Here is a 12,463-nt window from a genome sequence, read left to right as displayed (position 1 = left end):
GAGCCCGTGACTGGGGAAGAGCTTGCTGCTGCAGGAAATGGGGCTGCATCCAGCCCAGAAAAAGTCTAAAATGGCATTTTTGGAAGGAAAGAGGACTACGGGTCCCGGCATGCTGCACTGTGCTCCCGCCAAGGCTGCCGGCAGCACGGCATGCTGGGGGCTGTAGTGCCTGCTGGGGCAGGGATCCTGAACCCCCTTATCCAAACATCCTTGGGCCGGGCTGACAGCGAGCCTGTCATCACTCAGGGACATTCCCTGAGTGGCCTTGACCTGTCTCACCCAGCAGGAGGGCAGCCCCTGCCCCGTGTGAGGACTGAGGCTCTGCAACAGGAGCCCTAGAAGTCCTGGCAGACTGGTGTCCAGGACCTGGTGTGCACAAGGGGTGCAGGCTGCTGCCATCCAGCCCCCTCCCTATGCATGATGCATCCTCCTGATGAAGCAAAGGTGGCAGTGCCCACCTGGGAAGCAAGCTGGGGACCTCACCCAGCTGGGGACCTCACTTGGAACAGGCTGACAGCAAGAGGGACCCTGGCTCAGGTGGGGGCTGTCTCTTAACAAAAGCGAATTTAGTTTCTTCCCCAGTTATTTCCCTTGGTTATTTCAGTGGAATAAGGAAGGAGGGAAATAAGAAGGGAAAACAACAAAAAAAGCAGCAGCCAAGGGAAACTCAAAGTCCAGGCGATGCCAGGGAGGAGCTCCAAAAACTGTCTACACTAAAACTTTCCAGTGATTGAAAAATGTCAGCAAACATTTTCAGTCAAAACGCTGCAAAGCCATCCCTTTTGCAGGGCTGGTGGCACAAAACTGATTTCCAGCTGGGCTGCTGGTACTGCTCCTGTGCTTGACCGTGTGTCCCTTAGCCCTCAGCCTTGTGGCCTGAGTCACTGTCCCCACACTGTCCCCCAGCCCCACACCCCAGAGGAGCGATGAGCCCTTCCCACTGGCTACGTGGGGATGATTTCCCTATACTAGGCTAAATGTAAATGCATTCCCTGCAGGACAATACAGCATGTGGTATCCTGATGCTTAAAGAGTTTACTCAGCCTGAAAGAATAGTGGGAAAAATATCCCTGGATATTTTTTGGAATGCAGAAGGAAATTAAGATTTTAATGTTGGAGGGAAACTGGCTGTCATCAAACGCAGGAGCCTCTTGCGTGTGCCTCTGGGCAATGCAGCTGAAATTCCCAGTTGCAGCTGAGTTAGTTGCAACTAGCAACAGTTTCCCAGCTGGGAATAGAGGGGGGAAAAAGCAATCACATATGTGCTTAAAAAAAAAAAAAAAAAAAGGAAAATTAGAAAAAGATGGGGGAAATCATCCCAAGTGGAGGTGTTTACTTGTGCCTCCTGCAGAGATTGTGGTGTTTGGCAGAGTCTCCCAGGAATCCATCAGGGTGCTGTGGGGTGCACAGAGCTCCTTGCAGAGGGCAGGTGGCAGCTCCTGGGGTTTTGCTCTCCCCTTGGGTGCTGGTGTGGCCACGGCAAGCCCCGCTCTCGCTCATGCCAAGCCCCAGCTGTGGCAGTGCCAGGGCCGTACCCAGCACCTCCCGGCTGGCTCTGTGGGATGTGGGCAGCTGCTTTGGGTGTGCTAACCTTTCTCTCCGTGGTGGGGACAAGGCCTTGGGGTGATGCAGGAACACAACCAGGCACTCACCTGCAGCACCAGGGGCGTTGGGCTGGTTCAAGGAGGCGCCAGCCAGGACAGACATCCCTGGTGCAGTGGGCTTGGCTGGGATTTACCCCAGCAGCCAGGCCCTGTTTGGCCAGGAGCTGTAGTCCTTTTAACCCCCCAGGTTAGAAGGTTGCTCTCTCAAAGGCTAATGTGCATTTAAACTAGATTAAAACAGCCTTTTTTAATAGAAAGAGAACTGATTGCATCTGGTGCTGGTGTGAAAGTGTCCTCTTGGCAGATAAGGGCGGCTCAGGGAGCCTGGGGCAGGGCTGGTGACGTTTGGGGGTGTCCCTGGTGCTTCCCCCTGCATGGTGCCATGCCCCATGGTGGGCGCCCAGAGGTGTGTGGGCACAGTGGGAGCTGCTCGGGCCCTGGGGGCTCCTGGCAGCTGAGGGCTGGCCAGGGCCAAGGCCATGGCTGTGGTGACAGCCCTGACACAAGGGCAGGCATGTCCTGGGGAGGTCCCCTTGTCCCCTCTGAGGAGAGGCCCGGCAGCACCAGTCCTTTTTCTCCCCAAGCCCCATTCCCAGGACCCCCAGGTCCCCTCCAGCCCCATCCCATGCTCCCCTCGAGGCAGAGGGTGCAAGCTGGCTCCCAGGTCCTCTGTCACACTCTTCTGTGTCACACAAGGCCCTGGCATCACTCTGCCAAGGGGAGCTATCCCAGTAAATACCCTGTAAATCTCGGGTGATTATCTGCCCTCCTCTCTCGAAGCCAGCAGGCAGGAAACCGCTCTGGCACCCTGCTATTATTGTCTGATGTGATGGGGTTGTGCAACTTCTTCTTTCAAAGGCAGCCAAGGGTGGGCGGCCAGGCCAGAGCCTTTGTGCCCTGCGGTGGAGGCGGCCAGTGCTGGCCCCAGGCAGACCCCAGGGAGCTTCCCGCGGGTCCTGTGGCCATTCCGTGTGGATGTGGCACACCATGGCTCCCAGGGGTGGGGTCTGGGGTCCCTGTGACCACCACCACAGATCTGAGCTTGGGGCTCTGTTCCTCCTCCGAGGCAGAGGTGGGGACACAGGGTCTGGTGCAGGAGAAGTGCTCCCACCCTCAGCTGGCTGCCCCAAGCAGGGCTGGTGTTTGCCCCTTCCTTGGCTGCCTCAGGTGACGAGCCCTGGTTCTGTCTCCACAGGACTGCCGACATGTCAGCCACCCCCAGACCAGCCCTGCTGCCACTGCTGCCCCTGCTGCTGCTGCACGTGCCACGTGCTGCCAGAGCCCAGGTCAACCCCGGTAAGTCAGACAGGGACCAGGTGGCTGCAGGTGCCATAATTTCATTTCCCTGGTCTCTGCTCCTGCCAGATGGCCAAGTTTGGACTCGCATCGTCGCCATCATCTCTGGGATTTTCTCAGCTCTGGGAGCAGTCTGTGATGGCCCCCAAGCCTGCACCTGCCTGGTCACTCTGCTGTCCTGCACCAGTGGCCTTCAGAGCCCCCCCAAGTGTGCCACAGGTGCTGTCTGGCAGCTGGCAGGGTGCTGGGCATGGCAAAGCACTTCAGCCCTGGGCTCTGAGCGGGGCCCTTGCCCATGGGGGCTCACTGAGGCTGGAGGCTGCCAGGTGCCAAGCTATTGTTTTCTCTGCTGGGCTGTGCCTTCTCTGGTGGTTTTGCTGCAAATCAAGGCTGGCTTTGGTGAAGTGGCTTGACTGGGTGCCTGGCTTCTGCTCAGAAACCACAACACTGCACTGGCTGGCAGCACAAGTGTGTTTAGATGGCTGTTCCTGCAGGGCTCAGCCCCATCCTGTGCTGCAGGGATGGACAGAGCCCAGGTTTTCCCAGGGTTTCCCCAGGGAGTTCCTTTAACAAGTCCCTTCAAAGGCTTCTTCCATCTGTGAGAGGAGTTAGCTGGGTCTTCTCTGGAGGTTGTACTGTGCTTATTTAGGGAGGCAATCCTGTTTCTCCTGCAAACATCAATGGCTGGCAGAATTGGATTTGCCTGGCCAGGATTGTCATTACCAAGACAAAAACACAGGGCTGGCTCCGTGTTTGGCAAGAATTAAATGGGAATTCAGCGGGAGCTGTGCTCTGCAGAGCATCACAAGTGTGAGAGCAGGAGACAAGAAGAGATGCTCCCACTGTGCCAAAGCTCACGATGAAGATGCACTCATCCTTCCACTTGATGCAGGATATGGTCCCTGTGTCTGGGGTCCCGGGGATGGTGACACAATGGGACGTGGGTTCTTTGTGGGTGCAGTGCCAGGCGGGCCACAGGCTGTGGGGTAGGAGGTGGCCCAGGAGCAGTGTCCTGCCCGGTCCTTGCCCCCTCGGTGCGGGTGTTTGCTCGGGGTGGTGTGTGGCAGGACTGCGGTGGGCTGGAGCCGGCAGCCAGACGGTAAACACGGCCAAACAAGCCGTCCTTTCAGCAGTGCTCTTGGCAGCCAGGCGTGAAAAAATAACTCCTGTGAAGCAGTGAGGATGCGGTGCTGAGGGAGTCGGTTGCCACTCGGGGGTGCAGCCCGCCTGCCACCCCGGGTACTTTTCCACTTGCAGCCCAGCCAGGAGCGGGGCCGGGGGTGGGAGCTGAGGGGTCATCAGGGAGGACGAGTGCCTGTCTTGGTCACTTGTTCCCTCAGGCAGGGACAGGGAGCAGTGGGCAGCACAGCACAGTTGCTGCAGTGAGGTTTCTGGGCAAGTGGTCTCTGGAGTGAGCCCTCTGGAGCATGGGGACAGCAGTGCCAGCTCACAGGCTGTCCACCACAGCCAAGATCCTTGCCAGCAAGGCTGAGGAGATCCCTGGGGACAGGGCCCGGCGTGCCCGTCAGGCCTTGGAGCCACCTCCCCTTTTTCCCACTTCACTTGGAGCTGGGCTGGCATCCGCTTCTGGCCAGAGGCTTCACTTGCTCGAGAAGGTGACTGCTTTGGCAGGACTGTCCCCGTCTTGCTTCGTCCTCTCTCTGTGAGCCAGGGGGATGGAGAGTGCTGCCCTGGGGCACAGTGGATGTGCCCCAGCCCGAGCCATTTCCATGGAGGGATTTTCTCCTGCTCAGTGCCCTGCCGGTGTCATTGCAGCGGTGTGTCGGTACCCCTTGGGAATGTCGGGTGGGCACATCCCTGACGAGGACATCTCAGCCTCCAGCCACTGGTCTGACTCCACGGCTGCCAAGTACGGACGGTGAGTGTGGGCACCTTCCTGCAATAGCCACAGCAGGGTCTGGGCTGGCATGGAGGGAGAAGGGGGACATGGAGCTGGCCTCAGCCACCTGCAAACAGCTCCTCCACTCTGGGCTCACAGGCTGGACTCAGAGGAGGGTGATGGAGCCTGGTGCCCCAAGACCCCAGTGGAGCCAAATGACCTGAAGGAGTTCCTGCAGATTGACCTGCAAGCCCTGCACTTCATCACACTGGTGGGCACCCAAGGGCGCCACGCCAAGGGCCACGGCAATGAGTTTGCCCCCATGTATAAAATCAACTATAGCCGGGATGGCACCCGCTGGATCTCTTGGAGGAACCGGCATGGGAAGCAGGTGAGGAAACGGGTGGGGGCTGCATTGGATGGTGGGTGAGGAGGCTCCTCCTGCCCATCCCCACCATGCTTCTCTCTCTCCAGGTGCTGGATGGAAACACCAACACCTACGATATCGTTCTCAAGGACCTGGAGCCGCCCCTCATCGCCCGCTTTGTCCGCTTCATCCCCGTCACTGACCACTCCATGAACGTCTGCCTGCGCGTGGAGCTGTACGGCTGCGCCTGGCTGGGTGCGTGCTGCGGTCCCCTGCCTGTCCCTGTGTCCCCAGCACCCATGCTGGGGTGCTGGCCATCTCAGTGGGGGCTGGCTGTCCTGCAGCACCGGGATTGGCGGGGTGTCCATGCACTCACCCTTCCCTCCCTGCAGATGGGCTGGTGTCCTACAACGCACCAGTTGGGCAGCAGCTCATCCTTCCTGGGGGCACCATCATCTACCTGAATGACTCAGTGTACGACGGGGCCTTTGGGTACAGGTGAGGACTGGGAGCCATGCTGGGCAGCAGGCAAGGGGCATGTTCCTTCCCTGCATTGTCAGGCTGATCCTCAGCAGAGCAAATGCTTGCAGTGTCCTTGAGGTGGGGGACATGGCCAGCCTGGGAAGGCTGCACATCATGAGGGGGTCAGTGTGATGAGGGAAGCAGCTCCTGCCCTTCCCCTGGATTTGCTCTAGCTGCACCACAACATGTTCAGCGCCCCACAGCCTTTTCCAGAGAAAACATCAGGAACAGAATCCCCCCCTGAGTGTCCCGGGGCCCGCAAGGAGCTGCCAGGGGGTGCTGGGTGGTGCAGGTTTGTGGGGCTGGCAGGAGTCACGCTCCTTCTGTCCCTTTGCACATGCCAGCATGACAGAGGGCCTGGGCCAGCTGACGGATGGGGTGTCGGGGCTGGACGACTTCACGCAGACCCACGAGTACCACGTCTGGCCAGGCTACGACTACGTGGGCTGGCGCAACGAGAGCACGGCAGGTGGCTACGTGGAGATCACCTTCGAGTTCGACCGCATCAGGAACTTCACCGCCATGAAGGTCCTCACCCCCCCCGCCCTGTCACCCTCCCCGTGCCCTTCGGTGGCCGTGCTGACAGGCTGCCCCACAGGTCCACTGCAACAACATGTTCGCCAAAGGTGTGAAGATCTTCAAGGAGGTGCAGTGCTACTTCCGCGCCGACGCCAGCGAGTGGGAGCCCAGCGCTGTGTCCTCGGTGCTGGTGCTGGATGATGTGAACCCCAGCGCCCGTTTCGTCACCGTGCCTCTGCTCCACCGCATGGCCAGTGCCATCAAGTGCCAGTACTACTTCGCCGACACCTGGATGATGTTCAGTGAGATCACCTTCCAGTCAGGTACTGGTCGCCACGAGCCCCATGGGGACCAGGCTCTCCTGGGTGGGAGGCTCAAGGAGGTGGCGGTGCTGTGGGCCATCCACACCCCCACCCTGATGTTCTCTTCTCCCTGGCCAGATGCAGCCATGTACAACAACTCTGTGCCCCCCGCCAAGGCACCCGTGGTCCCCACCACTTACGGTAGGCATGGGAAGCATTGTCACCCTGTGCTGGGTGGGCACTGTGCCCCATCCCACGCAGGAAAGGGGCAGGGGGTCTCCCCATTCCCCAGTGTGACCGGCCCTCTCTGTCCCCTTCTCCGGCTAGACCCCACACTCAAGGTAGACGACAGCAACACGCGCATCCTGATCGGGTGCCTGGTGGCCATCATCTTCATCCTGGTGGCCATCATTGTCATCATACTGTGGCGGCAGTTCTGGCAGAAGATGCTGGAGAAGGTGGGCAAGGGTGGTGTGGCTGATGAGGTGCCTTGTGGTGGTGGGGTCATTCTGGGCAGGTTCTTCTGGGAGCTCAGCATGGAGAAAACAGGCTCCCTTCCCCTCCTCAGAAAGGCTTTTCACCCATCTTCCAAGGAAGGGGACTTAGCTGAGCAGGGTGGTGACTTTGGAACTTGCCTGTTTGTCCATCCCTCTGTCCTGAAGCTGATCTGGGGAACAGGAGCCTGGGTGTGGAGGGTTCTCACCACAGCCACCACCTAAACCAGGTCACTCACAGAACTGATGAAGCCAAACCCTTTTCCATAGAGGCAGACAAGAGAAGGGGGCAACATGAGGACAAACTCAGACAGGAGTGTCCCTGCAACCTAGGGACAAGGCACTAGAGAGGAGGTTTGGTCACATCCCTGGTACCATCCTGCCCATGCTGTGGGGAACCCCACCTCTCTCCTCCCTTGCCCCGCTGTCACAGGCATCACGGAGAATGCTGGATGATGAAATGACCGTCAGCCTCTCCCTGCCCAGTGAATCCAGCATGTTCAACCACAACCGCTCCTCCTCCCCCAGCGAGCAGGAGTCCAGCTCCACCTATGACCGCATCTTCCCCCTGGGACCCGACTACCAGGAGCCCTCCCGCCTGATCCGCAAGCTGCCCGAGTTCACCGCCGGGGAGGAGGACACAGGTGAGAGCCAGGACACCCTGCATGCTCACAGCCATCTCACAGGTGGCAGCCAGGACACCATTCACTGAGCCTGCTGCAGCCCCAGCTTTTGGCCGCTCTCCAAACGTTTTGTCACAGAGGGGAGAGGTCACACAAGTCCCCATGCATCCCACATGAAGGTCACACAAAGCCCGTGACTGAGAGCCATCAGTGACATCCACTGCCAGACTAAGCTGTATCCCACTGTTATCCTTGGGATGCTCTGGCACCTCTTCCTCAATGATGTGGAGGCCAGGCATCGATCTCTGCTCCCTTGGGCTTGGTTGGTGTTTGCCGTTGGTGGGGAAGGAGTGGAGCAGCCTGCGCTGCCTGCAGGAAGGCAGCCCTGTGGGGACTGTGGGGCAGAAGGGGCAGAGTGTGAGCAGCCCCGGGGAGCAGAGGGTGCAGGGCAGGACACCCACGGCAGGGCTGGCCCCGCTGTGTCCCCCCAGGCTGCAGCAGCCCCACCAAGCCTTCGCAGGCCAGCGTCCCCGAGGGCGTCCCGCACTACGCCGAGGCTGACATCGTGAACCTGCAGGGTGTGACGGGCGGCAACACCTACTCAGTTCCAGCCCTCACCATGGACCTGCTCGCTGGCAAGGATGTGGCCGTCGAGGAGTTCCCCAGGAAGCTGCTGACCTTCAAGGAGAAGCTGGGGGAAGGCCAGTTTGGGGAGGTGAGCGGGAACTGGGCCTGCTCCGAGCAGGACTCAGGCAAAGCTCTTCCCAGCTCGCCGGGGCTGTGGAAGACTGTCAGTCAGCAATGTAATGGCTGCCCCTTGCTCCCTCAGGTTCACCTCTGTGAAGTGGAGGGGATGGAGAAGTTCACAGGGAAGGACTTTGCCCTGGAGGGCCTGGATGGCAGCTCTGACCACCCCGTGCTGGTGGCTGTGAAGATGCTGCGGGCAGATGCCAACAAGAATGCCAGGTAGGGGCTGAGGGGGGCACATGCCCCAGCACTGCCCACATGCAGAGCCTCACCAGGAGAGCTGGGATGCTTGGAAGGCATTCCCTGTCTCCATCAGCCATATGCTCAGTGCAGCTGCAAGGAGCACACACCTGAGCTCTCTGGGGATGCTGGGCTGTCACATGTCAGGATCCTTGGTCCTAACCAGCTCCCCAGCGCCTACCTACCTGTGAGCCCACCCTGCAGCTCATCTTCTCTAGTCCCAGGGGAAGGGGCCCACAGGTCCTCAGGAGGCTTGGGTGGGTGGGTGGCACTCTTGGCCAGTTTGTGCTCACCTCTGTGGCCCTCTGGGTCTGTCTATCCCACCTGTGTGGTTTCTGTTCCGGAAAGGAATGATTTTCTGAAGGAAATCAAGATCATGTCGCGACTGAAGGACCCCAACATCATCCGGCTGCTGGCAGTGTGCATCACAGATGACCCCCTGTGCATGATCACCGAGTACATGGAGAATGGGGACCTCAACCAATTCCTGTCCCGCCAGCAGGCAGGCGGCCCCACTGCTGCCCACGCACCCACTGTCAGGTAGGGCTGCCTGGGAGAGCAGGGGCAGGCAGTGCTGCTTGCTCCTGGGACACCCTGCCTGGAGCCGTGCACCTTCTGGCTCTTGTCCTTCCTTCCTTCTGCTCATTTGTCCCGTGTGCCCCCGACAGTGACCTGCGGTTCATGGCCACCCAGATCGCCTCGGGCATGAAGTACCTCTCATCCCTCAACTTTGTGCACCGGGACCTGGCCACGCGCAACTGCCTGGTGGGCAAGCACTACACCATCAAGATTGCCGACTTTGGGATGAGCAGGAACCTCTACAGTGGGGACTACTACCGCATCCAGGGCCGGGCGGTGCTCCCCATCCGCTGGATGTCCTGGGAGAGCATCCTGCTGGTACACGGGGCCGGGGCTCCTCTGACGGACACTGACGTGGCTCTGGGGATGCTCGCTGCCCTGCTTCCTTGGGCTGGGGGTGCAGGAGGGATGGCGAGGTCTCCGCTCACTGCAGCCCAGATTTGGGATGAAGCATGGGGACAGCAGGAGTGGTGGCAGATTTTTGAGGCAGGCTGGGTGGACTATGGTGATTTTTGATGTCCCAGTGCAGGACATCCTTTAAATGGGATGCTTGGCATTTTATCCTGCCCATGGTCAGGCCTGGAAGAGGGAGCAATGTTGGTTTTTACCTTTGCCAGGAGCTGGGTCCTTTGCAAGTCCAGAGCAGTCACTGCCAGCCAGACCTGGAGCTCACCAGGCTCTGGCCTCAGGCAGAAAGCAGGTCTGTGGGGCCAAGCACCTCTCTGGGACCAGACCTGGATGCTGAAGCATCCAGAACAAGGTTTTGATCCCTGAGCACCTGGAACTTCTGGGTAAAGCCCATGCCTGACCCTGCTCTGCTCCCTCTGGCCAGGGCAAGTTCACAACGGCCAGTGACGTGTGGGCGTTCGGAGTGACGCTGTGGGAGACCTTCACGCTGTGCCGGGAGCAGCCCTACTCCCACATGTCTGACGAGCAGGTCATCGAGAACACCGGCGAGTTCTTCCGCGACCAGGGCCGGCAGGTAGGGATGGGACGGGATGGACGGGACAAGAGGACCAGAGGTGCACCTAGGACATGAGGGGCCTGGGGAGAGACTTTAAGGTGATCAGATAGGGAGCTTGGCTGTGACAGGAACTCCTCCGGGAAGGAGTCCTGGTGAAGGGCCCATCGTGGCAAACGCTGCACTTTACACAGCCCAAGGCACTGCTTGCTCGCTGACCCCACCGCAGCTTTTAGGGTCTGGGGGACAGAGGTAGGTGTCCCCACTGCCTCACTGTGCCATCTGGGCGTCATCTTGCCCCTGGGCACATGGCAGTACAGCCCCCATCTCGGGCCATGGAAAGATGGGGCACCCTGAGATATGGGGCTCTCCAGGAGCAGTTTGCACATTGGTTTCTGTGGCAGTAATTCTCTCTTTGCCATTTCTGCTTTTTGTTTTGCAGACCTACCTTCCCCAGCCCATGCTATGCCCTGACTCAGTCTATAAGCTAATGCTCAGCTGCTGGAGACGGGACACTAAAGATCGTCCCTCTTTCCTGGACATCCATCGTCTTCTCCAGGACTCGGCCAGTGAAGAATGACCCTCGGCTCCCGCCTGTCCTGGTCCCATCCTTCCCTGTGCCCAGAGGAGCCCCAGATGCAAACCGAAGCCACTTCATTCGGACTTAGCCATAAACCCGGAGCAGCTGCTCATGTTCTCATTGTGCAGTGAGGCCTCACAGGAGGCCCCCAGGACAGCAAAGCCCCACAGTGTGGGACAGCTCAGACCTCCCTCTTCCCCGCAGACCTGAGCCCGGCAGCGGCTGGGGGAGGGTTATTTATTGGTGCAGCCTGTTCCTGGTGACAGGGACCGGGACAGAACGGCTTCTCTTGCCCGGCTGAAGGGGACAGACTTCAGCTGGACTTTTTCCATGAGGAAGCTCAGCCCACACTCAGGGCAGGTGCCTGGGGAAGGGATGTGTGCAAGTGTGTGCCCGCTGGAGCAGGGACAGACTGGCAGCCACCACCCGCTTCGAGGGGTTGGGGCCAGCCTCTGGCTGTGCGATCGCGGGGTGAAAACAAAGACTCCGTGGACATTTGGGGCTTTGGACATGCCGCGTGGAGAGGCAGGAAGCGCCCTCCCTGCTGGCCAGCCCCAGCTGCACAGGGAGAAGATTGGGGGCGCTCCCGGCACCTCACCCAGCGGCTGGAATGTGCAGCCAGGGAGGAGCGGGCATCCTGTGCCGAGGGGACATTCCCTCACTGACCACAGCCACTCCAGGGCAGCTCAACTGCCCAAGAAATGCATTTTGGATGCCCCACGGGTGATGCATGGCAGCTGGCAGCAGGATGCTAGCACCTTTTAGTTCCATGGGGAAATCTCCAGGTCCTCCTCCCCCAGAGTTAACCCACATTTTCATCTGCCAGGAGAAGAATGTGTATAGCAGAGTTTCATTGGCAGCTGCCTGCTGCCCGTGCCCACAACAACCCCACGGGCATGGAGCGGGGCGCTCCAGCTCTCCCTGGCTCTCAGCCTGGGATCACAGTCCAGCTGAAGCACCTGAGCTGGGCTCTGTCACCCTGAGCATCCCACAGCATTCTGGCACCTGTCCGTGCTCCCGAAGCTGCCAGCATTCTGAGCAAACTGGGCAGGTGCCAAAGCCATGTGCCTTGGCAGGTGACCCACCAGGCCCCAAACTCGGACCCTCCTGTGGCTGGGCAGGAGGAACTGTGGACTTGGAGGGTCCATGGAGCCCTCCACACTCTTGCACGCACTAGCTCAGCACCAGCAGGCGCGCGTGGCACAGTTCCCAGTATCCCGTGGCTAAGGCATGTGTATATTCAGTAGATGCACCTATGTGTAAGGGCCAACCCGCTGAAGAGACACTCAGTATGTGATCTGGCTGCATGGTTTCCTTGTGGCGCTTCTGCAGGCAGCTCAGCTCGCCTCCCCCGAGGGCACCCCGGGGCTGGGTGGCTCTGGAGTTGCACTGTGTGCCTGGGCTGTGGTGTGGAACACAGGCAACAGCCTGAGGCTTGGAGCCAGGATGATCGAGGGAGCAGCTGGCTGACCCACACTAGCTGTCCGTCCCAGCGGGTGGGAGGGAGGATGCTCTGAGGCTCAGCATCCACGTGCAGCAGCAGGGCCGGGGCAGGCCCGTGTCTCTGGGAGCGGGGAGGGCAGGGGTGGTGGCTGTGCCCCGCAGAGACTGGCTGCTCTCCCGCGTGCTCCTCCTGCCTGCGACAGAGGATGGATGCCTCATCCCTGCTGAGCGTGTCAGGACGAGGACGGGCTTTGTTCGCGTCCTGGAATTGGTGTCCCTCTGCCTGTCCCCTCGCATGGCCGCTCCGTGCTCAGGGCGCGTTGTGGCCCACCCCAGCCGTGCCTCA

General features: G+C 60.0%; 1 protein-coding gene across 1 annotated transcript in view; it reads left to right on the top strand.

The window, feature by feature from the left end:
* The window catches only part of DDR2 (discoidin domain receptor tyrosine kinase 2), a 12,937-nt gene extending 966 nt beyond the window's left edge, over positions 1–11,971 (top strand). Inside the window, exons 2-17 of the mRNA XM_005426676.3 lie at positions 2,800–2,900; positions 4,677–4,779; positions 4,900–5,131; positions 5,215–5,362; positions 5,500–5,605; positions 5,974–6,157; positions 6,228–6,471; positions 6,589–6,651; positions 6,778–6,908; positions 7,378–7,588; positions 8,059–8,282; positions 8,397–8,533; positions 8,903–9,094; positions 9,223–9,451; positions 9,966–10,115; positions 10,537–11,971. Coding sequence (XP_005426733.3) covers positions 2,810–2,900; positions 4,677–4,779; positions 4,900–5,131; positions 5,215–5,362; positions 5,500–5,605; positions 5,974–6,157; positions 6,228–6,471; positions 6,589–6,651; positions 6,778–6,908; positions 7,378–7,588; positions 8,059–8,282; positions 8,397–8,533; positions 8,903–9,094; positions 9,223–9,451; positions 9,966–10,115; positions 10,537–10,674 — 2,583 coding nt within the window. The 5' untranslated portion in view covers positions 2,800–2,809 and the 3' untranslated portion in view covers positions 10,675–11,971. The remainder of the gene's footprint in view (positions 1–2,799; positions 2,901–4,676; positions 4,780–4,899; positions 5,132–5,214; positions 5,363–5,499; positions 5,606–5,973; positions 6,158–6,227; positions 6,472–6,588; positions 6,652–6,777; positions 6,909–7,377; positions 7,589–8,058; positions 8,283–8,396; positions 8,534–8,902; positions 9,095–9,222; positions 9,452–9,965; positions 10,116–10,536) is intronic.
* The last annotated feature ends 492 nt before the right edge of the window (positions 11,972–12,463 follow it).

The sequence above is a fragment of the Geospiza fortis genome, unplaced genomic scaffold (assembly GCF_000277835.1).
Source record: "Geospiza fortis unplaced genomic scaffold, GeoFor_1.0 scaffold5, whole genome shotgun sequence".
In the NCBI taxonomy this organism is placed as follows: Eukaryota; Metazoa; Chordata; class Aves; order Passeriformes; family Thraupidae; genus Geospiza; species Geospiza fortis.
The sequence above is the reverse complement of the archived record's forward strand: the minus strand, read 5'-3'. Positions and strand labels throughout refer to the sequence as shown.